The sequence below is a fragment of the Primulina huaijiensis genome, unplaced genomic scaffold (assembly GCF_012295235.1).
Source record: "Primulina huaijiensis isolate GDHJ02 unplaced genomic scaffold, ASM1229523v2 scaffold3245, whole genome shotgun sequence".
NCBI lineage: Eukaryota > Viridiplantae > Streptophyta > Magnoliopsida > Lamiales > Gesneriaceae > Primulina > Primulina huaijiensis.
Genome location: NW_027357612.1, coordinates 178,291 through 205,368, shown reverse-complemented (window position 1 = coordinate 205,368; position 27,078 = coordinate 178,291). Strand labels below are relative to the sequence as shown.

The window sequence follows — 27,078 nt, the reverse complement described above, 5'->3', positions numbered from 1 at the left end:
CGTTAAACGATTCCTAGATTTTTATTCAATGAGTTTGCCCACCTCATTTTTAGTACTTATAATTATTATATCATATATATGAAAAAATATATTAAGGTTAAGTTAGGGAGATGTGACAAGTATAATGGAGGAATTTAAATAAAACAAATGAAATACTTAAACCGCAAGACTACGTAATGGGATAGGCATCAGGAAGGTTTTAAAATTACATGGAAGCAATTCAGTCTAACCAAAGTTCCAAAGTCTATTTACCCTGCGTTACAAACAACAAAAGTACAGAAGAAACAACGAGTCCATGAGGGTACCGCCAAGAAAACAATTCCCATTCATAACAAAAATCCGCTGCTTCTTCTTATACTGTCACAGCTGTTAGAAATGAGACCTTTCCTACCATCCTACCGCAACTTTGATGAGCTGCAAAAGCCAACGAATGAACAATGGTCACAATTGGTTTAAAACAAGACATGAAGCATGCATTTAAATTCATATTGCAGCAGAAAGGGTAAATGAATGCGTTGTTTAACTAGACCAAAATCTGACGCATTATCAAGTAACTTAATTCATATTGCAGATTTGGCACATGAACGGGGGGAAGATGTTAGGCGAAAGGAAAGTTTCTTGGGCACGCTAATTTGCAGGTTGAAAAACTATAGCTCACAGAAAACTGCAAAGGCATAATGCCAAGTACCAAGAATATAGTCTGATAAAAGATCGAGACCACCATTGATTATATTTATAAATTCCACTCCCACCAGAGCGTAGATATCAATGCAGTTTGTTATCATAACCACCACAAAATTGCCAGATATTGTGAAAGCTCCTCTCGGAGATTCGAGAATTTATGATGTAAATTTGTAAATAGACGTATTTCTTCTCCGCTCATGGGAAAACAACATGGAAGTTAAAAACAGAGATTAAAGGTGCAATTATGAAAACACAACCCTCCATATCCATCACATAATAATGAGATGCAGTGAAATTATCATAACACAGAGCAGGAACAGAGTCGTGGATGTTGAGAAGTTATGGCATTCTAAGAAGATAGTATGGAAGTCTTGATTTTCCCAAAGCATAGCACGAGCTCCCTATTACCATGGAAAGCTCATGAAGCAGATAAAGCGCCCAGGAACAGATAGTCTAGAACATTTACAATCTCACACCACTTAGTATTCATTGATGCAAATGCCGTAAAAAGATCAAAAAAGTTTATAGATTACCAGAAAATGCCACACATTTGAGTGTTTAGACAATCAAATAAGGCTGCTCCTAACAAAATAAACTATCATGAGAGAAAGGAAAACAGGAGAAAATACCCACTTGGGACGATTAAAAAAGCAAAAAGCTTCTACATAATAAATCATGCACTCACCAATTCCCCAAAGTGTATATTTGCCACAGAATCAAGAATTTCAAATTTTAAGAAAAATTTTGGATATTTTTCAATCATAATCCACCGGACATTAGTTCAGATAATTTGTATAACTAATTCACTAAGAGGAGGTGAGATATCTTACATTTTGCTAATGCCTGCAGCTCATTATTTAGTGAGATAGAGCTCTCTAAGGCGTGCATTTCGAGATTCACAAAAGTTGATAATCACGTGTATACACTGCACGTACCACAGAGATGAATCATAAGATTCCAGGAAATTAAAAATATACATGAGAATGACTTGATAAGAATAGCCAACATTTTTGGCTGATCTACTGAGGGAAAAATAGAAAACAACTAACCTTTAATGGCGCTACACATCATCAGTAAAAAAAACCCTTACACTTCACAGATCCACATAAGCACCTTTTCCTCTCCTGGTCCCCTTTCTCAGGCGTCACCATCCCATATTTATATGTTAGCTCTTGCATCGGTGGAATATGTCGAATGGCAAAGAAGGCAATGTGTAGAAACGTATCATTGTTACTTTCCTGTAAAACCGGCTTCCAGAAAACATTTGGCGAACAGCTATGATTCATGAAACGTGCTACATTTCCACTGTTTTTTGCACTTATCACAAGGGGAAACGGGGATGGCGTAGAGCTGGTGGAATCATCACTGATGGCTTCAAAGGGCTCATAGTAGCTGGTAGCATAAAAAATGTGATTGTCATCAAAATCACTAGAACTAGGTGCCTGGATGACATCGCCTGCATACTCACAAATAAAACATCCTGCACGGATTGGATCCCATGATCTAAGTCCCCAACCCCGGGTCTTTGTCTTGAAAACCTCAAGACGGGTTTTTAGACCAGCTTGAGAAATGCGATTCCTGCAGGTTGGAGGGCAAGTGCAGGATTGAGCGCATTCATGTATCAAGGATTTGTCAGAAAGAAGAACCCCAGATGAAGTATACGGGAGTACGCCTCCATTTTTCTGAATGCAAGGGCAATCGATGTCACCTGGTTGACATCCACCCTTGCAGTGACAGCCCATGGAAGGTTTGGAAGTGGAAAAAGGTCTCAAGTACCTGAGACTAGAAGTATAGGTGAAATGAGCAGGTCCCTTTTCACCATCAACATCGTTCACAAGAGTAACAGGTTGACCCTCTGCTCCGGAGGCTAGATCGGATATAATAACGCCAGCCCGGGCAACAGTTCCTTCCTTCCATTGCTGAATTGATTTCCACAAAGAATAAGCTTCTGGCTGACCAGGTACTCTGACCAGCTTATACTTGAAAACATTACACCCGGACTGATTTTTCTCAGCCCATGACTCCTGAATTTTGTATAGGCCGTCATAGACATACATCTTTCCGGTTGAACCAGCTGCATCCTTCACACCCCTTAAGACTCTCACATCATTAGCACGATGCAGACTCTTTTCTAGAGCAAGATTCCCTTTTTCAAGTTTCTGATCAAACATCTGCCCATCTCTCCTCTGCACTCCCCCATGACCACTATAAATTAGCACGTCGGGATCATCACCTTGATCATCATATCCTCCAGATGAAACAATGCTTACAGCCACGGGTTCCTCATCAACTGTAACTTTGACGCCCATGTAATCAATTCCAGCCATACTAGGAGCATGTAACCCTACAATACACAACTCCATTCTAAATAAAAAGATATCACCAACTTCAACACCAGGCACATGCCCAATCCTCTTAGTATTGTTCGTGCGAACCCCATGACTCATCAAAAGGTTTGAAGCTTTCAGGTCCGGACGTTTAGTAACTCCTAGAACCAAATCCTTCGATTCTTCGAGTTGTGTAAGCTTTCTTCGCAGCAAATCAAATGCCAATAGTATGGTTTCAACGGTATCCCTGTCCCCATTAGATCTTCTAAATTCGTCAAATTCCTTAAGCTTAAATGAAGTCAAAAGGCTATCAACTAGAGAGCCAACACCAAAATCTTCACCCTTCCCTGCTCTTCTCTTCCTCGAATGACTCTTTCCTTTACCAGAATTAACATCTTCTGCCTTAGGAAACCCACTAAAGCCCCTCTTACCTGGAGCTGCATCCCCATTCACTTTTGGTGTTGGGGTTCTAAATGAATTAAGTGGTATAGGAGCCTGTACGTTGCTACCAAACCCCAAATTACCCGGTTGGCTCGAGGCTCCAAATGTTGCCTGCTGAGAATTATTTGAAACTAGAAAAGGGTAAAATGGTTGAACTCCGGAAGGGAAAGGACCCGAGGGTGGAACACACACAAATGGCGAAGGTTGGGGAGTAGTAACTGAAGACATGCCTGGTGGATTTGGGAAAACTGGGACAAGACATCTTAAGGGCTTTACACGCAAGATTTTAGACTTGTCAGCTGAACCAGAGTGAGGATTCGACTCGGATCCTAAATCTTGATCCATTTAACCACCAACAGGACACTCTTATCACGAGTTTTAATCAACACAAAAATTACAATTATATGACGAACAAAAGTAACCTGAAACTACCTAAAAGTATTGGTCTTTTACAAGTACAATTGCAAAAATTAGTTCCGCCTGCATGAAGTAAAAACACAATCTAATTTTCCAACAAATCAATCACAGTAACTGATCCTAGTTTGAACGGTTGGTTCACAGAAAGAACCTGCTTCCTGCAACATACAAAAAGAAATCATCCACGGACTCAACAGAAGTAACTGAAGTTCAAACGCACAAAGATACATGCAAAGCCACGAGGTGTAAGAACCAACACGCGAAACTGAATATGGACTGATCTTTCCGTTTGCTTTAAATTCTTTCTATACTACAAAATACCTTAAGAAGCTACTGTTTCTAAAATTATGTAAAATAAATAAACTTTCAGATTGCAGCAAATAAGGGAAAAAAAACAATTTCACCCATGAAAAAAAATCAAAGATCTCGAATTGATAGAGGTAGGAGACAGAGATCTGGAAACAGGGAAGATACCTCTCGGAGCCTGAGTTTCAACACACAACATGTGGTTCGGGATAGTGAGCTTTCTAAGCCGGAACAGATGCTTCGTGCGTGCTCACGGCATTCGATGTGCAACATTGTAGTATGTATATTCGTGTAATAAGGTTAATTCTAGTTTGACTCCTCGAAATATCCCAATTTGTCAATTTATGGGATATAATTTTTTATATAGCACGATATTTATTTATTGTATAAATAAATAAATAATAGTATGAAATGGTTATCTAATTCTAATCTCAGTAGGAACAAATAATATCATCATTGGCTAATATGGATTGTAATGGGCAAAATATATAAATCTAAAATATGAGGGTCTAAACAGAAAATTTAATGTAAAATCATGCATTGTTATCAAAAAATTTTCATTATTAGCTATTACTTTTCTAAAAAAAAATTAGCCGAAAAAGTAACACAATAAATTTATCATTAAATGTAATGATACGATATATTTTTATCATTAAATTTAGTGATACCCTGTATCTTCTTGAAGTTAGTATACTGTTCTTACATATTTTATCTTTACGAGCTATCACATCTATATTATTATTATTATTATTCTTATTATTATTATTATTATATTTGAGACATTAAAATAACTAATTTTGATATCATAATAATTTTTTTAAATACCAATAGTATTATTTAAAAATTAAAAAATACTCAGTTCATAAAATTTTTAAAACTATTAATTTTTGATTTTTTATCCAAACTTTTGAATTTTTAAATTATTATGTCATTCTTATTATAAAAATTTATTATATAAATCATTAAATTTAAAATAACAAAAAATATCACATACGCGCACAATACATGCAAATGGTCGCCAATCGTATCTCGAAGAAATTTAAATTATTTATTAATGATATAATAATTAAAGTTTTATAACAGCATAAATAATATGTTGACGATCCAATAATTAAAATTTTACTACGTTTATAATGTAAGATAAAATAACCCAACTTCTTGCCACTCGTCAAGTAGTGAAACAAAGATTATAATAAGAAAATTCAATAATTATGATGATAAATGGGCGTTACAAATAAAACATTTACTTTTTATATAATTTTTTTTAGATATATGCATGCCGAAAAAGCATTATCTAACAAAAAAAAAAGTTAAGTAAGTTTTGCGCTAGCTATTCATTGTTTTAATAAAATTAACGAATATAATATATATAAACAGCGTACAGGAAATTAGGTTTTATTTTAAAAGTAAATCTTTTGTGATTTGAGTCTTACATATCTTTATCAATGAAACGAGTCAACAATTTTCATATTTAAAGTAATATTTTTCACGAGTGATTTAAATAAGATATTTATCTGATAAAACTGAGATGTATTTTAGGGTATAATTTGATTTACAAGATTTTAACAACCTTTAGTTTTATAAGTAAAATGATTATGAAATGACATAAATACCACCGAAAAAGAAGTTTCTGCAACGCAATGACATAAAAACCCTTGAAATTTGCCTATATAAACCTTCGTTTCAGACGCTTAGTGCCGCGCAAAATATTTAGGGTTTTCACTTATTCAACTTCGTGGCCTGTATTGATGCGAATATATTTTATAAGATAGTTCAGTTTTAAGTCTAGAGGATGGAGAAAGACGGAGAGGAAGCCCGAGGGACGATTTTGAGGGATATTATGAGGTATTATTGCGACTTTATCCAAGAAATCATTGATTTCATCTCATATTCTCGCTCATCACAAGGTGGATTGAATTTTATTTCGAATTTTTATTATAAAATCCCGTAATCGTTGTGCCTGGATGTTTTTCGGTGTGCTGCGATGATCGCAAGACCGTTTTCACGGTTTTGGTTATATGCCGGAATTGTTATGTACATGTTTTTTTGTGAGTGGCTTTTTGTGTGAAGAAGAATTGGTGATTGCAGGAGGATATTAAGGAAACTGAAGAAAAGAAAAAGCGAATAAGAAGAAACAGAATACTTGCGAATATCGCGGGCTAGTTTCGGGAAGCCTGCTTATCTGAAACAACATATGCAAAGCCATTCTCTCGAGGTTGTTATCTGTTTCAATTTTTTTGTTTATTTATTTCTTTTGCTACTGTTTTTTTAACCATTTCTCGCTGTTTGATGTATTGTTTCGAAAGTGTCTTATTTGTTTCGAAGATGGCTATGATCAGATTTTGGTGCCTTAGAACCGAATATTATAAATTTGAAGAGATGGAGAATTATGGTATTGTTTGCAAGGTGTAATGCTTGTCTTGGAGCTAGAACAACAATTACCGGTGAACATTTTTTATGTTTAACGACGAGGCCTTTTTTTACTAATTTTTTTTCAACTAAGCCTATTGTGATTATGAAACATTGCAGATTGAAGAATGATAATAAAGCGTGTTGGTTTTTGGTTGTACGTGAGCATTGGATCATATCCCACACTGAGAAGTGAGAACTCCAAAATGCATGAGGCAGCAACATTACCTTGAATGGATCAGTACCAGGTGGGGACCACCTGAGAAGCTCCATCAAGTTAGCCTCAGTGACGGCAAGGTTTGGGGATTTTAATTATTTTAACTTCTGGAATTGATATTTGGTTTCTTTAGATATGGAATCCATGTGAAAACATTTTTTTCCTTTCTCTCTCGTAGCATATTGTTATGTTACAGAGGCCTTAAATGGGCACTTAAAGATTTCCAGTCCACCTACAGAAGGAAAGACCACTTGAACAGACATATGTTACAGCATCAAGGGACGTTATTTGAATACCCAGCTGAGGACTGTAACCGGAAGTTAACGTCTCAGGATGATATGAATCGGCACATCAAAGAGTTTCACAGCAAACATGCCTACGAGAAGCCTAAGGAATATGTCTGTGCAGAACCTGGGTGTGGAGAAGTGTTTAACTATCCATCTAAACTGCAGAAACACGAGGACTCACATGGTGATCAGTTTTTTTTTCTGCCGAATCAATCCTCTATAAGTTATATTTTAGTAACACTCTGGAATCTTCTTTTTTTTTTTCTTTTTTTGGAGGTATTCACTGATTGTTCCCTTGTGAAATTCTTGGCTGATAATGTAGTAAAGTTGGATTCGGTGGAAGCATTGTTATCAAAGGCGAGCGCCTGGCTGCGCCTAGACGACAGGCGCAGCCAGGCGCACCTGTTGCGCCTGGGTATAACCCAGGCGCAAGCCATTAAACAGGCGCGAGCCTGAGGTGCGCCTCGGCCCAGGCGCGCCTCGGCAGAAAGGCGCGCGCCTGTGCGCTTTGTTATTATACGCTGCAATTAACTATATATAACTCAAGCCCATAAAATTTAAAGCCCAATAACAAACAAAAGCCCTTTTTAATGTTTTAAAAAAGCCCTACAATCTGATGTGCGTTCTTTTTCTTACCGTCTCTTCAAATTCTTTCTAGAATTGCGCAGCAGTGGCCTTTCTCTACGTCTGAAGTCTGAACTCTGAAACTCTCCACGCCTCTGTATCCGTAATGTAATTCTGTTCTTTTTTTTGCCTTGTGGATTACAAAGTCTCTACGTCTTTATCCTTCACCTAATTCTTCTTTTTTTGTGCCTTGTGGATTACAATCTAGGATTTATTGTATATGAAATTATGGATCAATGATCATCTACAATCTGCATGGCATTGCTTGATGTCTTACTGTTGCTGTGGCCTGTGACTTGTGATTAGGAAAAGACTTCTTGTTTTTTGGCAGCAATCTTATTAAAAAATATTTTTTGGCTCTCTAATGCTAATCCATGATAGCGCTATGTATCCTAATTTAAATCCCAATAGTTGTTACTTCACTTAAAATTTCTGTAGCCAGGGGTAGCTAAGAGATTGACGAGTTAGCATTTAGCAGTGTACTTTTCTCCATATACTTGTTGTCAACAGATATGTAGATTACTTAATGCGAGTCAAAATCTGTCATGTCAATCAATACTCAAAAAATATATACACGAAAGTCCTAATAATTTTGCATGTTTTTTTGAAAGACTTAGCCAGTTCATCTTTAATATCAAGAAATTGCATCATTACCAGAAATCTTTTGTTCTAGGTCTTTCATAATTTCTCAATCATATCTAGCCTTGTTTCTCCTTCTGTCTATTTTTTTTATGTTTTCTATATCTTGTGGGATGTGACGTCAGGATTCAGGAAGGAAGAATTTTTGCATGATGTTATAATGTTGTTGCTGTTATAATTTTTTGCATGCTGTTATAATGTTGCATGTTGTTACTGTTTCTTGATCAGTTGATCTGTAGAATAAAACCTGTTTTTACAGATAAAAATATCAAATTCTGAATCACAAGTCCTTCGAAAAGATCCAGCATGGAATTATGCAACACTAGAAGACCCAAAAAATACCAATAAAGTGAAGTGCAATTTTTGTGGGAAAACAACTAATGGTGGGATTTATCGACATAAACAACATCTTGTCGGAGGCAATAGGAATACGAAAACTTGCTCAAAATGTCCAAAGCATGTGAAAGAAGAAATTAGTTCTTATATGTCGAAAAAAAAGAACTGAAAAATCAAATGGATGCGATTCCTCACTTTGATGAAGTTGCAGAACAACAAGAATATTTTGATTTGGAAGTTGAAGAAGATATATCGGCAAAAAGGAAACGACCTAAATCAGTTTCATTTGGTCAACGTTCTAATCTTGCACCTGATTTTTCTGGGAAGAAACTAAAACAAGCTGGTCCAATAGATTTATACTTCCGACAAGATGTTGATGAGACTGTACCGCAAGGAAAGAAAAAAGATGCAAAGACAGGGAAGTTGTATGATGAAAATAAGAAGAAACTGAGAGAGAATGCTGTACAAAAGTTCGCTAGATGGATGTATGATGCAGGTATCCCTTTTAACGCCGTGAATTATGATAGTTTTAAACCATTTATTGAAGCTATTGGACAATTTGGTTGTGAAATGAAGCCCCCTACTTATCATGAAGTTAGAGTTACATGCTTAAAAAAGGAGTTAGAACATACAAGATTTATACTGAAAGAATACACGGATGACCATGTTAAATATGGATGTACTTTGATGGCAGATGGGTGGACTGATAGAAAAAATAGGACATTGATTAATTTTTTGGTAAATGGTCCTAGAGGGACTGTCTTTATAGAATCAGTGGATGGGTCGAGCTATTCTCACACGGGTGCGAAATTGTTTGATTTGTTCAACAAATATGTGCAACAAATTGGGGTAAAGAATGTGGTTCAAATTGTTACTGATAGTGCAAGCGCAAATATTTTAGCTGGTATGGTTTTAATTTTTAAATTTTTATGTTAGTTATATCACTTTGTGTAAATTATTATATTATTTAAATTAAAATTGTAACTTCTAATATGTAATTTGTATATTGCATTTAAATTTTAATGAACAGGACGTCATTTGGAAGCACAATATCCTCACTTATACTGGTCTCCATGCGCTGCTCATTGTACAGATTTGATGCTTGAAGATTTTTTTAAACTTCCTCACTTGAAAAAGGTATATGAAAGAGCAATGATGGTGAATGGATATATATATAACAGGCCCCAAGTTTTAAACATGATGAGAGAATTCACGAGGCAGAAAGATATGGTCAGAGCTGGAAAAACTCGCTTTGCAACCGCTTTTTTGACTTTAAAGCGGTTTCAAAATCACAAAGCGAGTTTGAGAAAAATGTTTACATCTGAGAAATGGACCACTAGTAGATTTGTAAAGGAGGCACCAGGTAAGCGGGCAGCAGAGGTTATACTAATGCCTTCGTTTTGGAATATGTTTGTTTATGCTGTTAAAGTAGGTGGTCCTGTGGTGAAAGTTCTTCGATTGGTTGATGGGGAAAAAAAACCTCCAATGGGCTATATTTATGAGGCAATGGATCAGGCTAAAGAAGCTATTGTTGCCTCATTTGATAACAAAAAGGATAAATATAAAGATATTTTTGCTATAATTGATCATAGGTGGACGATACAACTCCATCGACCTTTACATGCTGCTGGGCATTTTCTTAAACCCGGAGTTCTTCTACTCGAATTCTAATATCGAAAATGATAATGAAGTTGTGACGGGTTTGTATAAATGTATCGCTAGGATGTGTGAAACCGATGAGTTACAGGATAAGATCATGGATCAATTGCCAATGTACAAAAGGGCCGAAGGACTTTTTGGGATGTCCATGGCAGTCAGACAAAGAAACAAAAAATCACCAGGTAATCAATATTTTATTTTTATTATATGATAATTGATATGTAATAGTTTTAATGCTCAATTTTTTATTTTGTTTCAAAATTACCAGCGGAATGGTGGTTGGCTTATGGGTGTTCGACACCCGAATTGCAAGTGTTCGCGGTGAAAGTTCTTAGCCTTACTTGTAGCTCATCTGCTTGTGAACGAAATTGGAGTGTGTTTGAACATGTGAGTACTAAGTATTAGTCTTTAATGAAATATTAAATAAATTTATTATTTTATAGCTAAAATTAATTTGTATCAAATATGTGCAGCTTCATTCCAAAAGAAGAAATAGATTGGAGCAAAAAAAATTGAATGATTTGGTTTACATCAAGTATAACAGGGCTTTGAGGCGCCGATATGATATGCGTGATATGATTGATCCTATTTCTTTGGCTGATATCGATGATAGTAATGAATGGTTGATGGGAGGATTAAATAATAATAGTGGTGACGAAAATGATCTCGTATTTGATGATGATAGTTTGACTTGGGGTGAAGTTGGACGAGCTTCTGGCCGGGGTTGATGAAGATGCCTATAATTTTAGATCTCGAGGCACATCCTCTACAAAAGAAGCAGCGGCTAGTACAAGTACATTAAATATATATAAAAGAAGATCTGCTATCTATCGTTATAGCAATGAAGAGGATGAAGAAATTGATTTTGGCGAAAACGATGAGGAATCAGAAGGATACAAATCTGGAGCTTCAACTTCTGGAGATGATGATGATGATGTTACAGTTGGGGAAGATGAAGATGAATTTGATGATTTAGATTTTTGAAGTTTTTTGATTAATATATTATGATGCACTGACGACTTACTAATGAATTTTAGATGATTGAAGTTTGTTTTTTTTCTATGATTTATGCTACATTATCTGCTAATGAATTTTTATTTATATTATTTTTTTTATCTTTGTCAAAGTATTTAATTTAAATCGTATAAAATATTTTATATATGTTGAATTTTAAAATTTGTGTCATATGCGCCTTACTTCGATAAAGCGTGCGCTTCGCCTCGCGCCTCAGGCCCCAAGACACCCGTGCGCTTTAGTGCGCCTTGCGCCCCAAATAACTATGGGTGGAAGCATTATGTTCAGAACCAGGCTGCATGAAATATTTCACTAACAAGCAGTGCCTCAAAGAGCATGTTAGATCTTGTCGTCGGTATGTTGTTTGTGGTGAATGTGGGATCAAACAACTGAAGAAAAACAGTAAGCATCATATTCAGATGCATAGAACCGGGGTTTCCTCATATACGTTCAAGCGTGGTCTCAAGGGATTTCGGCTTAGATTTTCAAATGTAAGCTCCCTCCCATGAAAAAACCACTTTTGAATTTAAGCTCCGTAGACTGACTTCTCATTTACAGGAACAGTTAGTTGGGGATAACCATGAAAAATCTGGTTGCCATATCTATATGCCTGTAAGTTTCGTTGCTTAACAATGATTTAAACTTGGCGTCCTTTTTGACTAGAAGCGGCTCGTTTTACTTCTAATGGTTACTTGCACAAATCTTTTGCATCTGTTTTCAGGGAAAATTCGAAGAGTCAGATTAGCAATTTCGTTCAGGACCAAGAGGTGGAAGAAAAAGAAAGTATTCAATTATCGAGACACTGATGTGGAAAAGGGTTTACTTTGAACGAGGGCCTGATTTCCTCTCGCGTCTACTTTCTGGCGACTCTGAACATTAGCTAATTAAATACCTTGTTCGACTATGACACCATGTAAAATTCACCCAGTATGGTCAATGTTATTAGATTGAAATAATTAGATTTTGTTCCTCACATGTAATTGTTGCTGTGGCAAAACTAAGCTATTAAATTTTTTGAAAAATATAATAAGATATTGGAATTTTTTTTAAAAAAATATAAGGTTACTGATGTTATTCTTAAATTTTTTTAATGACATCTCCACATTTAGGAAAAAATGTCAAATAAATGTTAAAAATGGTAAAATTCGTACAAATGTTAATTTTTGAACTATGTGAAACAAAGTAGAATGTACGGCTCTCCTATAAAGAAAAAGTCCCACCAGATTAGGCTGTTAACCAACATATCACATATCTATGGGCTTTTATAATGGGCCACTTTAAACTTCAACGAGCCCAATAATCTAGTCGTACGAGCACACTTCCGGACTGCATCCAGATTTTAAGCTTCGAACATTGTTTTAGAATTTGGTCGGAAAATGAGAGCTGTCGGCGAGCTTTGCCGGAGCATCCCGTGCAGGTTTCTGTGGCGAAGCTGTAGATTCTACTGCACGGAACAAGTTTCCAGAGTCAAAATATTTGACCGTAATCTCAAGCGCAAACAAGTTAATTCATCCACGTTAACGTGGAGTTGATGCATTTTGTTTTTCTATTTTCCAGTTTTTTTGTGGATTTTATTTATTGAGATTAATGATTGTCGTTTACAGAGGGATAGGGCTGCGTGGTTGATGAGTCCGAACGATTCTTTACTGGATGTCGTAGCCGAAAATCTGCTGGATCGTTTGGATGTAGATTTTTTTTCTTTTGATATTTGTTCGTGATTGCATTTTACATATATTTTGTTTGTGTTAATTTTGGAGCTCCGATCATTATTATTACCCCATAAAGAATGCCTGATTTCTAGTCCTATCGTGGCGAGAAAAGACTAGTTTAAACTCCTTTGGCTTTTGGTTTTAGCATCTAAGAAAGCAGTTGATTTAGTTGTCATTGCTTATATCTATTAAAGCAAACAACTAATTCTCCTCCCAGTACTTTGGACTTTAGCGCATGGGTTGTAGAACATGTGTAAGTTTTGAAGTTTTGCTGTGAAAGATTTTCTTTATTGAGAGGCAAATGGTTCCTGTATGTCATTTCTGCTTGCCTTCAAAGGTTTTCTGAAATTATAATGAATGTGTTTCGCCTCTTTTTGTTGAATGTGAAGTAATTCTGTTCTCTGTAGGATTGTAAGAGAACATTTCCCACAACATTATGTATGGGGGGTTCTTTGGAAGCAATTATGCGTCTGTTGCCTGGTCGTGGTGAGCGTTAACATTTGTTGCCCTCAATCTATCTGTTAATCCTGGCCCCTGGGTATGATGTGCTCGGACGTTGGGATTTATGATAATTTGTAAATCTGAAATTTATCATTACCAAGATTCTAACGTGTTGACATCGGTGGGGATAAATTTATTTGTTTTTCTTCTGTATAGCAGTTCAGTTTAGCTACAAATATGCAATACGCTGTCGATGTTGCAGATGGATGGTTTGAAAAAAATGATGTGTGCTTTTGAGACATAGAATTACTAGAACCGACAAACACTGGTATAAGTAATATTTATAACTGGAAAAAAAATTCAATTAGAATATGGAAACAAGGATGCTAGTTTGACCTTCACTTTTTCTTGGTAATGCTTTATAGAACTTTATTTTTTAGGTGAAAGAATGCATGCATAACATGAGATCTCATCAAGTGCATGTATATGGTCTATGGTTGAATTTTTTTAGAAGATTTATGCTATAATGCTGCTTTGAAAAATCATTCAGTTGATTGCATACGCCGCCTTCTCATATGTGTGTATCTTTCTCATAAAAATTGCTTTCTCAGTTCGCAGTGTTTTTTATCCTTTTAGGCGGTATCAAAAAGCTAATAATGATGGATGCTTCACATGACATGGTGAAATTGTGTAAAAAGAGTGAACAAGAATTGTCGAACAAAAATATTGAGACCTCTTTCATTGTTGCTGATGAAGAGTTTTTGCCTGTGAAGGAAGGGTATGCATAATATGAACAGTGTCCTTCAACTTTCTGGCCTTAAGAACTTTATTTTAGAAAAAACTAATATTTGTTATACTCGATTTTCCCCTGTTTGTGCAGCTCTCTGGACCTGGTTATCAGTAGCTTGGGACTTCATTGGACAAATGATCTTCCTGGAGCAATGATTCAGGTTTCTTGTTTCTTATATTTTATATCATCGAGTGTTTCCAATGCCTTTTATTATGTCTTGATTATTCACTTTCCAATCTGCTTGCCTATTACCCTTTTTAATGTCAAATAGAGTGTTTTTCTATATTTGCATTGACAAAGACATCTTTTCAATTTTTTACTTGTGGCAGAGTAGATTGGCATTGAAGCCTGATGGACTATTTTTGGCTGCTATTCTTGGTGGGGAAACATTGAGGTCATATCTTCGAAATTTTGTGCTGTATTTCTACTTTTTGCATTGTGTGAGAGGTCTAACTGTGTTACCTGTCATTTCTCTAGGGAGTTGAGAATAGCATGCACTATTTCGCAAATGGAACGTGAAGGAGGCATTAGTCCACGGTTATCGCCTTTGGCACAAGTATGTTCTTAACTGTACTGTGTGCCGTTAACATTGTTCTCTTGAAAATATTTTGAAATTGTTGCTGTTTTTATCTGGACATGTGATACAAATGATTCAACTCCTATTTGAGGCAGAGCAAATAAAATTTTTATTTGTTTAATTGATTGACAAATGATAACCAATCCATTCTATATCCGAGGTACAAGCTACAGGCAGTTGACTATACCGATCTCATTCTGGCATCCATCTCATTTTCTCTAGTCGGTCAATAAGGCTACCGCCTGCAGGTTGAACCTTTACCAATCTGAAGATAATCGGATCCAAAATAGATATAATCTTTAATTTCGAGAAGCGGCCATGATCTTTAAATTGAATGGTTTGTGCATGGTGCGTGGCACAACATTGAAGTACTAGGAAAGCATGCACTCTACTTATGTCTACCAACTCTTGAGGGCTGTATTTGGTTTGAGTTGATTTTTTGATATTAGGATAATGGATGTTCTTACGGTCAGACAAGCAATGTTTTATATGCTAGGCCACTTTATTACTCTAGTTTCATACCTCCCAGCTATCCCTTTATTTTTTTAATGATCGACAACTTCACAGAAATATGGTCCCACAAGGCCGAGAATTTCATACGGAATATATTTTGGAAATATTTCTTTTGAGGCCCTGTCTATAAATATTTACTAAAGCAATACGAATGCACTTCTATTAGTTTAATTGGCATTCACATATGTTTCATAGTCGGTGTTGGCTTGCATATTAAGTAAATAATCAGTTGACCTTTGATCATGCTGTTCATTAACAATTTATTTCTTTATGATAATTATGATTGTTGCTTTTCATAATGGTTTTTTGCTATAGTAAAATATTATTTCAGTGACATTTTGTTGTGTTCTGTCACCGCTTCTGCACTCTAAAGTTTACTATATGGTTTATATCTCTTATAGGTGCGTGATGCTGGGAATCTCTTGACTAGGGCGGGCTTTACTCTTCCTGGTGTTGATGTTGATGAGTACACTGTGAGATATAACAGTGGTGAGTTATTAAACTTGATGTGTTCTGATTCAAAGCTTCAAATTCAAAGGCCATCATAAAATTTTGTTGATTGTACAAATTATATGGTCAAGTTCCAATTGATGTAGAAAACTTACAGAAGGTTTTTCAACCTCAGTTTTCTTGTCTGTTGTTGCTCCTTAAATTCTACTGATTCTCCGCTGCATATTGGACGAATTTAGATATGATTAAATATTTTATTAGTTTAAGCTCTCGGTGCTTCTGATTCACAATGATTTAAAGCAGGTCAATTGAAATTCATCTGATTGTTGTAGCTTCTGTTAATCCGACGCAGCTGATGTTAGCACACTTAAACATTCCTCAGATGTTGGAAACTTGACTAGCATGGTCAGTCTGTTTAAAGTTAGCAATGTCATGCATAAAGTTTGAGGTTCAATGCCAAAAGGTTTTCCAACATTTCTCTTTGAAAACACTGGAGCAACCTTTTAGGTGGGAGCAACTTTTTAGCTAGCCTTTTTTCTTAGCTAGATCACTTCTTCAACTACAAGAAGAGTTCAGGGCATGAAGAGAATTATTTCCTTGTCTTGCATCTGTATGATTCCTCATGGTGCTGCTTCTTTATATAGTTTGGAGCTGATTTATAGTTTAACATGTGGGTTAGGTCTTTGTAATTTCTCCTTAAAGAACTGTATATACCTGTGGATTTTGCATCTATCCTCTCCATCTCTGTTCTTTGTTCTTCTTCAGCTGTTCTTCCTGATCCCATCATTTTCCCTCTGTTTTGATCTGAACTCCTGATTCATTAACTCACTTTTGCTTCTGTACTCACACATTCCTTTATGTGTTTTTATGCCTTGTGTTTTCATTGTCCTTGATATTTTCTTCATGTTTGAACTAAACATAGTTTTGTGAGCCTTTTCTACCTTATGACCCATTTAGTTCTAACTCTCTGTTTGGTGCTTATCTGGTACCGTTTATAACTCTGTTAGTGTAGATTTTTGTTTCTTTTACCCGCCAATTTTCATTTGTTCTCCGTATGATTGTCATTATTTATTTATGGTCTACTTCTAATTCTATTCTGCTAGAAAGAGGAAAATAATGACCCACAAAAGGTGTAAAATTTTATCATCTATACAAGAAAAGGAAGTCTGCACATGCACATCGAGTGGAAATTATGGATGCCTCTTTTATAACAGCGTTCGACATTTTATTATACTTTATGAAAATATGACCTCAGCGATTAGATCTAAAACCAGAATTGGCTTGAGAAGGAATGGTAAATTTTCAATGTGAATGTAAGTGGATGATAAATGAGGATATAATTCGTTTCAAGAGAACGTGAATGGTTGAGGTGGCGTTAATGTGCATACTCAAGTCAAATTTCATCCCACCTGTATGTGTACTGCTTGACCCATTCAACCTCTGATGTTACATCGTGGCTCCTGCCACTCCCTTTCTATTATTGCTAGAGCAGATCATATTCGACATGGTTGCTTCTTGCTTAGTTGAATTGAAAGGACAATTGTGTCATTTGTATTAGTGACATACTTGGATATACTTTTCTGAGATTGTAGTATGGCAATCTTTTCGTCTTCTGATTATCGCATTGAACACAAAAGAATATAATACAATGATGGGATTTATTTTTTAGTGTGCAGCATGTCTTTTCTTTGTTTGAATGTGATGCATGATCTTTTTCCTCAAGGCAGCTCTGGAGTTGATAGAGCATCTTCGTTCTATGGGTGAAACTAATGCTTTATTACAAAGAAGCAAAGTAAGACCTTTCTTTCTGTTTCATTTGTTTTTTGGGTATTCTTTTATTTTCCTTTCCTCATCCACTTCACAAAAAGTCATCTGAAAATGGAATCAGGTATTGAAGAGAGAAACGGCCCTGGCGGCGGCTGCTGTATATGAGTCAATGTTTGCTGCTGACGATGGTTCCATCCCGGCCACATTCCAGGTGAAGTTTTGAACAGCCTATTTCGGAATTTTGCCGATGATTTTCCAGATACCAGTCCGATTCATTTGGGTTGTATTGTGCTAACCACCACTTTTTGTGAAATGCTCCTGTTTATGTGACAAAAATATTAATTGGGTTATATTTTTCTAAAATAAATTATCTTTTGGAATGTATGATCGTGTATAATCACATTTTTCTACTTTTTTTTTAGTAATTTAAACATTTAAAAATACAAAATATAGAAAAAAAATACCCGTCTACCACAACGAGTCCTGTACCAGATTTTGACCTAGCATGCTAGTTTCATTATAACCTGTTGACCCTCCTGCTGGCTGGACCAGTTAACCATAATGTGTTTTATTAGATTTTGGATCGTTATCAGCTACGCTTTTGCCCTAGAGACCCTGAATGTGTTTCCATTTTGTAGGTGATATACATGACAGGGTGGAGGGAACACTCTTCCCAACAGAAACCAAAGAGGAGAGGGTCCGCCACGATATCCTTCAACGACATCCAAAAGCAATTCGGTGGACAGGGTTCGCTGTGATTTGTAAGCAAGTTCATGTTATTAAAAAAAATTATCATATTATAAAGTTTTCAAACCAAGATTTTGTATTTTGCTTTTAATATTTAAGGCACAGTATAATTTGTTAGTCGAGATTAAGAATCATGCATAAGATACATATGATAAATCGATATTAGGTAATAAATTGATGTATGGTTTTATTCATTTGTTAAACTTAAGCAAAACATGGGATGAAATAATTATGTATAATAATTTAATGTGCATCAAACAGTGTAAACAAATTGAAATTTCTATACTATCTCGAGCTTCATCATGGTCAAATAATTAATATAGGGCAATTTTTTTTTAGCATCTAAACGTCAAAAGTCTAGATTTTTTTTTACAGCATTCCTTCGATTCAGATAGCAAATCAGTAAATAGATAAAACGAAGATGTCAAGGCAAATTATTTTTTGATTGCAGAAGTCTAATTTTTTCTTTTTATAAAATGTATTTTGTCTGAAATATCTTTTCTATGGATATAAGTATTTTCAAAAATACCATTTAAATCATTAAAATTTTAGTTATATTGGAATTCCGCCTCAATTATACAATTCACTTTATTTTTTCACATAAATTAAAAATGTTTTTGAAAAACAAATTATATACATAAACTTCCAAATTATATACATAAACTTCCAAATAATCTCTAATTTAATGATATTGGAAAATGAAGTTGAATACAGCAATACACATTAAATAAGTTTATATCAGTAAAAGAGTTTATTAAATATGAAAAATGAGTTATATCTATGAGACGACGAAAAATAAAAATAGATTATATAATTTGGATTGAGGGATATAATTTAATTTATAAATATAGTATGTGAATTATTTCTTATATAAAAAATTTAACTAAGAGTAGTTAATTAATAAACTGACAGAGTTCGTACTCACATGCACTCTTAGGAACAAATTCTTATTTTTTTTTTAACATTAACAAATTCTTATTTAAATCATCATCCCATATGGGGATCACATTTCCCGACAAAGAATCCACTTTAAATTGATGGTGTGAGGTGTCGTTTGTAATTTCCATATGAAAATGACCTTTCAAATTTATGTACATGTAATAAATTAAATGAGATAAAGAAGCAAATTATCTTAAAATGTACAGACTAATTTTCATCCATAGGTTCTTTTCAACGCTTACATTTGACAAAACAAACAAACAATTTCTAATTTAGATTACTCTTGAAACGATATGTGTGTGTAGTAGATTTAAAAAAATTTAGTCTTTTTACCCTCCAACTTGGGAAAGGAATTTTTGATCATTTTATGGTTTTGAAGTTAAGAATTTTTCCATAATTGATAATTTATTTTACCTTAATTATAGTTCATGAAAATGAAATAAATTCGATGGGTGATTATGCAAAACGTTAGCCAATGAACTGAAATTAATTTTTGCAATCGATTGGATTAGTTTTATGTAATTAAATAATAAAAATATTAATTGCATTGTGTTAAACAATTCCACCTTTATTTTATTTTTGCAATGTTAGTTAACTATAATTTTCGTATTGATAGTTTTCGTTTTTTTTTAAAAATAATTTAGTTAATTGTCCTTAATTCTACAATAAGTTTCTTTAGCTTTAGTTACTCAAAGAATAATAATAAAATTCATCAATATCCCTGAATATAAAAAAACACATGACAATAAAATTTATAAAAACATTCATTAAAATAATTATTATTTCTATATCACCTTAATTTATATTTCTATTTTAAAATCTTGAAATCAAACCATATTTCGTTCATATATATATTTTGACACAAATTTTCTGACCTTTTTATTGTAACTAAAAAATAAAATAAGTTTCTTTAATTAGCTACAATGAGAAATATGAATGAAGACAAAAACTTGTGTGAGACGGTCTCACGGGTCGTATTTGTGAGACAAATCTCTTATTTGGGTCATCTATGAAAAAGTATTACTTTTTATGCTAAGAGTATTACTTTTTGTTGTGAACATGTNTACTTTTTGTTGTGAATATGGGTAGGGTTGATCCGTCTCACAGATTAGGATCATGAGTGGGTCTCACATGAGACCCACTCATGAATGAATACATATAACATTGTTTTTAAAAAAAAAGATTAAAGGTTTTTTTGAAAAAAACACAAAAAATCTCGCGAATCTAACACATCAATCTTGTGAGACGGATCTCTAATCCAATCTAACTCATGAAAAAAGTATTATTTTTTTATATCAAACTATTATTTTTCATAGTAAATATGGATCAGGTCAACCCGTCTCAATTATATAAATTTGTGAAACCGTTTCACAAGAGACCTACTCTTGATAAATTATTTTTTGAATTTTTTCCGTTAGCATTATAACTGTCATGGCCATCCGTGATCTCGAGCTCTCCAGGGAGCTTTCTCCTCTAAATGGGTTCATTTTGGTGTTTTCTCTCTTATTGGCTTTATTGAGTGTCCGAGAAGGCGAAAAAAACTCATTTTCCAAATACGAGGATATCATAATATTTGTAATGGCTCATGAGAAAATTTTGTAGACACCCCATAGGCTAGAGGGAACTCTGATCAGAATAGTCTATTGTCGTTACGATAACCATTAATAAAAAAATGTAAGGGATTAATAACTAATCTATCTTATTAATTTTCCTCCTTTGTTCCAATAAAAATTGACAGATAAGGACAGCACTGACCTCTTATGACTCTTATTACACTGTATCTTCGCTTATTTTAACTAAAAAGAACTGTAAAAACGCACAAGCTAGTAATCTTGGCCACAGGTCCTCCAATTTCATCAATTATTAGCTTTTTCTCTGTTTGCATATTTTTTTAACCACTGTATTGCTAACTTTTTTCCATTTGGGTCTCCTCTATTCTCTTGCTATTTCACTTTTATCCACTGGATCAATGGTAAATATCGTCCACCCTTTTCAATAATCTCTGTTGCATCACTGTAAGTTCACTCCTTCAGGGAATGCAGATTCTTTGATTTTGTTAATGGGTTATTAATTGTGTGGGAAAAAAGGTTGATTCTTTGACCTGATCTATAGATTTAATTTGGATGATGATTTTTTTTAGAGCCAACAATTATGTTGTGTGAACTGTGAAATTGTCTGAAGTTTAATGATTATGTTATATGTTAATCATTCTGCAGAATCCTTGCTCTATTTTTTACCCTCAATTAGTGATAATTGGGACTGATATTTTGTTTATATTTTGTTGCAAGTAAATTGGGGCTTGAATTTTACATTACTATGCCTTTTTTTAATGAGTTAATGGATAAATCATATGGAAATCCACACTCGTTTTTTAATATATTTGTGTACTCGGCATTGTTTAAGAGTGGTGATGATGTTTCTGTATGGACGACTCTATTTATTTTCCTTATTCTGATTTAAAGTGATATTCTTATTACTGCAATACTCGGATATTTTAAGAAAATGGCTTATATTAATGGTTTCTTGATGATCCTTCTCTTATCTACTTCCTTTTTTTGCAGCATTAGTTACAGTTTGTGTTCTGCCTCGTGAAATTACTGTTTGCATTCTCTCGACGTAAATTTTCCGGGTAGATTTGGATGTGACAGAGAAAAGGGCTGAAGTGGGTGAGATGTCAAGTGAGAGGGCAACCCATTGGTGTCATAGTTGTGGGGAACCAGTGACCCTGGGAAGACAAATGGTTGCGTGTCCCAACTGTAATGAAGGTTTTATTCAAGAATTTGATGACACATTAAGCATGTCTGCTGAAGAACACACCCAAAGACCAAGATTCTTGGAAACCATCTCGAATTTTCTCAGGCAGCAGATGTCTTTGAGAGGCAGCATATCTAATATCCGAGGGATAACTGAGAGGGGCTCTCAAAATGCTACTCCATGGAACACGGTCCTAGTTTTCAGCGGTGACATGCCAGTCAGAATGCCTGGCAGTGGTGGAGTTCTGGAGTTTCTTAACGAAGCTATTGGATTCAGACGAGACAATGGAGGCGATTACTATATTGGACCGGGAGTGGACGAATATTTAGAACATGTCACACAAGATTATCAACGTCCCCCTCCCCCAGCTTCAAGCTCTGTGATCGCGGCCCTACCAACAGTCAAGATTTCAAAAAAGCATGTTCGTTCAGATTCAATGTGTGCCGTTTGTAAAGAGACATTTGAACTGGGTTGTCAGGCAAGAAAACTTCCCTGCAAACATATATATCACCCAGATTGTATTGTGCCATGGTTAGAACAACGCAGTTCTTGTCCTGTTTGTCGCCAGGAGCTTAATGGTCGAAACTCGAGCTCGCATAACAGAAGCAGGAGCCAGGGTTCTAGCAGCAGAGATGACCGAAGTGGCAATCGAGGAAGGGGAAGGCGTTGGTCTTTCTTGTGGCCATTTGGTTCGTCGCGTTCCAATTCGCGCCTAAATGAAACGGCTGAACCAAGTCCAGTTCCATATCATCAAGATGACAACCATACAGGGTACTCTGATTGGCCTTTCGAATATTGATGTTTCTTGATTAAAAGCATCCTTGCTGTGTTTTTAAATTCTTTTGTGACTATAATGTTCCTTTGTTGAACAAATAATAATGTGTAGTGAACAAGATGTTTGCTGGTGTTTTTTACCTTCTTAAATTTGTTTAAATCTTTCACTGTTACTGGATAGTATTATCTGTGTTAAGAGGTTCAAAATTTCATGGCGAAATGCCCTGCGTGGATCCAAGAATTCAGTTTCAGATGATTTCACGTATTTAAGAGAATGAAACAGACCAGTGGTAAAATTATATGGGAAAACAAATTTTTTTTAGAGGGAATAAAATAGCTCCGTTGCTAGCAAAATGTCGTAATTTACAAATGCCCGTTTTCAGGAATATTATGAGTTGTATATCTCGAACTTGACATAATAAATGGAACGAGTGAAAATATCGTTGACTGGTTAAGGTAAGACGAGGTTTCCACGTGCATAATCTTTTACGTTGGAACTTGGAAGCTTAAAAGAATCATCACAGATTACAAATAAAAACAAAATATTTTTAATATTAGCCTCCTTAATTTCTTTTTGTCTCCGCCATTCGAAGAAGTTCATGCCACTACGTGGTGTTCTCAGTCGCTTGCATCAGCCACAAACCTTTTCCATTGCTGCTTTGGGGCAGTTAAAACTCTGTAAATTGTATAAAGCAGTGTATGGAAATATTCTTCTATCGGGCAACGGGTAAAAAAACACAGGCATCATGAACAAAATACAAAGTACAAAATCAATAAAATGTCCAAAAATGTCGAACTAGAAAACACTGATTCAGAGCACATGACCTTGGAAGAAAAGAACAGAACACAACATCGGAACTAAAAAATTCGGGGATATTCAAATTAAAGTAGACATTTTATAACAGGCATAAAAACCAAATGCCAAATCACTCTCTAGTTTGTGAGTTCCATAATGGCCGAGACGATATCTCCATCTGCGTCCTTGAGAGATTTCACTGCTCTGGCTCTAGAAACCCCAGCTTGAGTCATCACAAGCTCTACGTCCTTCGGTTCTACTCCAGTTTCATCTACATCCTCATCATCCTGACATGTAGTTGTTGGCTCACTCTTAGGTATCATATTGCTGATATTAGAAGCCTTGAACTGCTCTGCGGCTTGAGTCTGCAACTGTGAACTTAAATCCTCGATTTTAGCCTCGCCAAATATTACATACGTGTCCGAATTTGGGCTTTTGAAAACATCTGGCTTTGAGATGACAAATAAGATCTGTAACCAACAGTAGGAGAAACTCAATGATCTGTGACATTGTTACATTATGTTCAAAGCAGGACCATTTAAATATTAGCTGGAATAGTAAAAAAGAAGTGACAGATAAACCAACATTCTTGCTCTTCTTAACAGTGACTCGGCTAACACCAGGAATAGACTTCATTCCCAGCTTTAGCATTGCCTTGCGGCTCTTCTTCTCACTACGGCTCTGCTTCGACTTACCACCAGCATCTTCTAGTCCTACAAAAAGAAACAAATACATTGTTTACATATGCTTAAGCTAATGCAAATACATGCAAAAGGATTTCAAGATTAGAAGTGAAATTTGAGCAAACTGCAATTCTTTTGGGATCCACATCATATATCTGAAACTAACTGTTAAATAATTAGCAATACTATGACTCCAGCTGTAGTGATGGTCAACCAGAACTTGAAAACATTTACTCACCCCTGACTTGTAAAACAGAAACTAACAAATTTAGCAAGTTCAAAACCAAAGAAGGTTGTATTGTTCCAATAATAACTTTTTGTCGACTAAAATTGATACCGAAAACCAATAACATGGAGCTTATATCTATAAATGGATGTCCAGAACCATAACTCAAGAGTCCGTTAAAATATAAGATTAAAACATTAGCAGCAAAGTACGTAGATCAGTAAGCAAATATCTTAATCACGCGAACAACAGTATCAAAATCAAGGTTGACCATATACCTTCTACATCATCTTCATCCCCTTCATCATCTTCCTCGTCATCATCTTCATCTTCTATTAAAGGCCCCTCATCCTGCAAACAGCAGTTGAACCCGATGAACAACCAATTCTGATTACAAACTTTCCTTTTGTATTATTTAAAGCACATAAAGATCTATTGTCCCAAAATCAAATCCTAGCAATGACCACAAGAGGGATATGGACCATTATATGATCGTAAATTGCGAAAAAAATAATCAGGCATATAGACCTCTTTAACAAATCCATGTAGGAAAGCAATGTTTGACGTGACAAAAAATCATTGTAAATTCTTCTATATCAATATGCAGAAAGCATTTTGCTGTCATACTATGCCTGACTGTTGATACATTTGTATCATACACAAAGCAGCAAAACGGTAGAAACATGCGAAAAAATAGCGAACACAAATTTTTGATAGATGGTTAAAATAAAACTCTTGCTTTCAGAGAAACCCTAGATCGGAAATCAGAATATACCAGCGAATCAAAATTTCATACCACACTCGCATCAATTATAGCCCCAAAAAAGTCTAAGACGAGCTACAGAACATTAACAAATTACTTCAGCGAACTACATCGAAGAAAACAAAACCCATTTCACCGCCAAAAAAATTGAAAACTCAAGACCCTAGCACGAATCGAACTCCGACAAAAAAATAGCGTCCGCAAGCACGCGTGAGGGGGAGAGAGCTTACTTCAATCTTGTGTTGCTCGAGATGGGCAGCCAACAATTCTTCCTGAGATTGAGTCATGATTGAAGAGAAGGAAAGGTGTCTGAGTATAAAACCCTAGCGAGAGAGTGAACTGTAAATAATTCAACGCAATTACAGCGGATTCACTGTAAAATAGGGTCCATGTAACAATGCGTTTCAAGGGATGTTCAATAGAAAGAGAGATGGCGTTGAAAATTTTTTTTTTTTTAAATTTAATTTTATATTTAAAAATACATAATAATTAAAATATAACTATATATATATGATTAAATCTAAATACATGATTAGAAAAACTAATGCATAATTTGAAAAAAAATTAAAAAAATACCCATAATTAAAAATCATGTATAATTAAAAAGTAATATCCGCACGTATTTTACGTCATCTTCACACACCGAAACATTCGGTGGCACGGAGAACTCGCCATTTAGCATGGTTAATAAATATCATTTTGGGTAAATTCATATTACATTCGTATCATTTGAGTAGATTTATCAAATCTACGTCATCAACTCAAATACAAGTCCTTCCGTTCAAACTCAACATAAATAATTGAAATATGAAATTTTATTATCATTTGAAATAAGATTATAAAACCCGAATTATTGTTAGCACCATTGTCTTAAAACAAGGAGTCCGCGAGACTTCCCATAGAAGTAACAATTGTCGATAATTTGTCCCCTCGATGCAAAGCCACATCAACAAGCACAAGTCCAGGTTGAACAAAATAGAAAGGTGTAGAAAATTACTTTTGCATACCAAGTTATTTTTTAATTTTAAGAATTGTATATCAACATTCAATTATAAAAATAAAAAAAACTTCTATAAGACTGTCTTACAGGTAAATTTTGTGAGATAAATCTCCTATCCAACCCGACTCGTGAAAAAATATTATTTTTAATTGTTAAAAGTATTATTTCTCGTTCAACATATAAATCGATCGACCCGTTTTACATAAATAAATACGTGAGACAATCTCAGACGAGACTTAATTCAAATATTAACTCACAAATTGGGACCATATTGTGACAAGCTTTTTCATCCAAATATATCACTTGCCAATAATTATTTTCACACAAAAATGAATTTTTAGAAAAATATTTTTTAATACGACGAATTGTTGACACGTCCACGTGATGATTATTTTTAAACTACTTAATATTTGTTAACCATATTTCTTTATACAACTAATACATGTGTATTTAAAAATCACCATAATTTATTTTATTTTATACATGCATGCCATTCATAATTATGTTGAATACGGTCTCAATCGAGAAGCAGAGGGAATATAAACTTCCATATTTGCAGCATCAATCTGGAAAAATCAAAATGCAAAATCTCTATCACATTCAAGGGCTATTATCATCGGACTCTCTTGTCAAATGGAAAAGGACAGTTGATCCACTAAGCTTACCAAAACCTCAATTACTCCCAATTCCTACAAATTTCAACGTGAAAAACCAATAATAGTTCATTTTTAGTATTATTTGTCTCCACTCTAAAATTACTCTACAAAATTTCCTTCACCTCTGCCAAAA

The 27,078-nt window shown here is 34.9% G+C and overlaps 5 protein-coding genes and 1 long non-coding RNA gene across 12 annotated transcripts; 4 read left to right on the top strand and 2 right to left on the bottom strand.

The window, feature by feature from the left end:
* Nucleotides 1–139: 139 nt before the first annotated feature.
* On the bottom strand, nt 140–4,484 carry LOC140968138 (histone-lysine N-methyltransferase, H3 lysine-9 specific SUVH1-like). Of its 4 annotated transcripts, none has more exons than XR_012173712.1 (5): nt 4,344–4,484; nt 1,734–4,027; nt 1,515–1,609; nt 1,218–1,266; nt 140–414 (listed from the first exon to the last, which is right to left on the bottom strand). XR_012173712.1 is itself a non-coding variant. In XM_073429000.1 (3 exons), the coding sequence occupies exon 2, from the start codon at nt 3,795–3,797 to the stop codon at nt 1,755–1,757; it is 2,043 nt and encodes a 680-aa protein (XP_073285101.1). In that variant the 5' UTR covers nt 3,798–4,027; nt 4,344–4,484; the 3' UTR covers nt 140–414; nt 1,734–1,754. The 4 variants fall into 4 exon arrangements, 1 of the variants encoding a protein (XP_073285101.1); XR_012173711.1 differs by having other exon boundaries at nt 1,218–1,260; XR_012173710.1 differs by lacking the exon at nt 1,218–1,266.
* Nucleotides 4,485–5,857: 1,373 nt separating this feature from the next.
* LOC140968099 (uncharacterized) lies at nt 5,858–7,435 on the top strand. The gene is made up of 5 exons (XR_012173699.1): nt 5,858–6,082; nt 6,264–6,390; nt 6,705–6,881; nt 6,980–7,272; nt 7,411–7,435. It is a non-coding gene; the product is annotated as an uncharacterized lncRNA (long non-coding RNA).
* A 2,436-nt stretch (nt 7,436–9,871) lies between these two features.
* Nucleotides 9,872–11,633, top strand: LOC140968098 (uncharacterized). Its single transcript, XM_073428947.1, has 3 exons — nt 9,872–10,528; nt 10,615–10,733; nt 10,820–11,633. The coding sequence occupies exons 1-3, from the start codon at nt 10,309–10,311 to the stop codon at nt 11,072–11,074; spliced, it is 594 nt and encodes a 197-aa protein (XP_073285048.1). The 5' UTR covers nt 9,872–10,308; the 3' UTR covers nt 11,075–11,633.
* An 856-nt stretch (nt 11,634–12,489) lies between these two features.
* LOC140968097 (putative methyltransferase At1g22800, mitochondrial) lies at nt 12,490–18,576 on the top strand. 4 transcript variants are annotated; one of them, XM_073428943.1, is made up of 11 exons: nt 12,494–12,862; nt 12,965–13,045; nt 13,477–13,555; nt 14,147–14,288; nt 14,391–14,460; nt 14,630–14,694; nt 14,778–14,856; nt 15,792–15,879; nt 17,568–17,632; nt 17,729–17,818; nt 18,246–18,574. In XM_073428943.1, the coding sequence occupies exons 1-11, from the start codon at nt 12,737–12,739 to the stop codon at nt 18,363–18,365; spliced, it is 1,005 nt and encodes a 334-aa protein (XP_073285044.1). In that variant the 5' UTR covers nt 12,494–12,736; the 3' UTR covers nt 18,366–18,574. The 4 variants fall into 4 exon arrangements, with proteins under 4 accessions (XP_073285045.1, XP_073285044.1, XP_073285047.1 ...); XM_073428945.1 differs by having other exon boundaries at nt 12,789–12,862; nt 12,965–13,406; XM_073428944.1 differs by lacking the exon at nt 12,965–13,045 and having other exon boundaries at nt 12,490–12,862; nt 18,246–18,576.
* Nucleotides 18,577–21,109: 2,533 nt separating this feature from the next.
* On the top strand, nt 21,110–22,983 carry LOC140968075 (probable E3 ubiquitin-protein ligase RHC1A). Its single transcript, XM_073428917.1, has 2 exons — nt 21,110–21,265; nt 21,942–22,983. Exon 2 carries the CDS (start codon nt 21,965–21,967, stop codon nt 22,844–22,846), a length of 882 nt encoding a protein of 293 aa, XP_073285018.1. The 5' UTR covers nt 21,110–21,265; nt 21,942–21,964; the 3' UTR covers nt 22,847–22,983.
* A 585-nt stretch (nt 22,984–23,568) lies between these two features.
* On the bottom strand, nt 23,569–25,724 carry LOC140968074 (nascent polypeptide-associated complex subunit alpha-like protein). The gene is made up of 4 exons (XM_073428915.1): nt 25,520–25,724; nt 24,805–24,877; nt 24,203–24,330; nt 23,569–24,087 (listed from the first exon to the last, which is right to left on the bottom strand). The coding sequence occupies exons 1-4, from the start codon at nt 25,574–25,576 to the stop codon at nt 23,755–23,757; spliced, it is 591 nt and encodes a 196-aa protein (XP_073285016.1). The 5' UTR covers nt 25,577–25,724; the 3' UTR covers nt 23,569–23,754.
* Nucleotides 25,725–27,078: the final 1,354 nt, after the last annotated feature.

Coding starts and splice junctions, on each gene's coding strand:
- LOC140968138 (XM_073429000.1), bottom strand. CDS start 3,797: ATGGATCAAGATTTAGGATCCGAGTCGAATCCTCACTCTGGTTCAGCT.
- LOC140968098 (XM_073428947.1), top strand. CDS start 10,309: ATGCTGCTGGGCATTTTCTTAAACCCGGAGTTCTTCTACTCGAATTCT. Junction 10,529..10,614: donor AAGAAACAAAAAATCACCAG/GTAATCAATATT, acceptor CAAAATTACCAG/CGGAATGGTGGTTGGCTTAT. Junction 10,734..10,819: donor ATTGGAGTGTGTTTGAACAT/GTGAGTACTAAG, acceptor AAATATGTGCAG/CTTCATTCCAAAAGAAGAAA.
- LOC140968097 (XM_073428943.1), top strand. CDS start 12,737: ATGAGAGCTGTCGGCGAGCTTTGCCGGAGCATCCCGTGCAGGTTTCTG. Junction 12,863..12,964: donor GTAATCTCAAGCGCAAACAA/GTTAATTCATCC, acceptor TGTCGTTTACAG/AGGGATAGGGCTGCGTGGTT. Junction 15,880..17,567: donor CACTGTGAGATATAACAGTG/GTGAGTTATTAA, acceptor TCCTCAAGGCAG/CTCTGGAGTTGATAGAGCAT.
- LOC140968075 (XM_073428917.1), top strand. CDS start 21,965: ATGTCAAGTGAGAGGGCAACCCATTGGTGTCATAGTTGTGGGGAACCA.
- LOC140968074 (XM_073428915.1), bottom strand. CDS start 25,576: ATGACTCAATCTCAGGAAGAATTGTTGGCTGCCCATCTCGAGCAACAC. Junction 24,878..25,519: donor TCGAGCAACACAAGATTGAA/GTAAGCTCTCTC, acceptor TGCTGTTTGCAG/GATGAGGGGCCTTTAATAGA. Junction 24,088..24,202: donor CTGTTAAGAAGAGCAAGAAT/GTTGGTTTATCT, acceptor TGTTGGTTACAG/ATCTTATTTGTCATCTCAAA.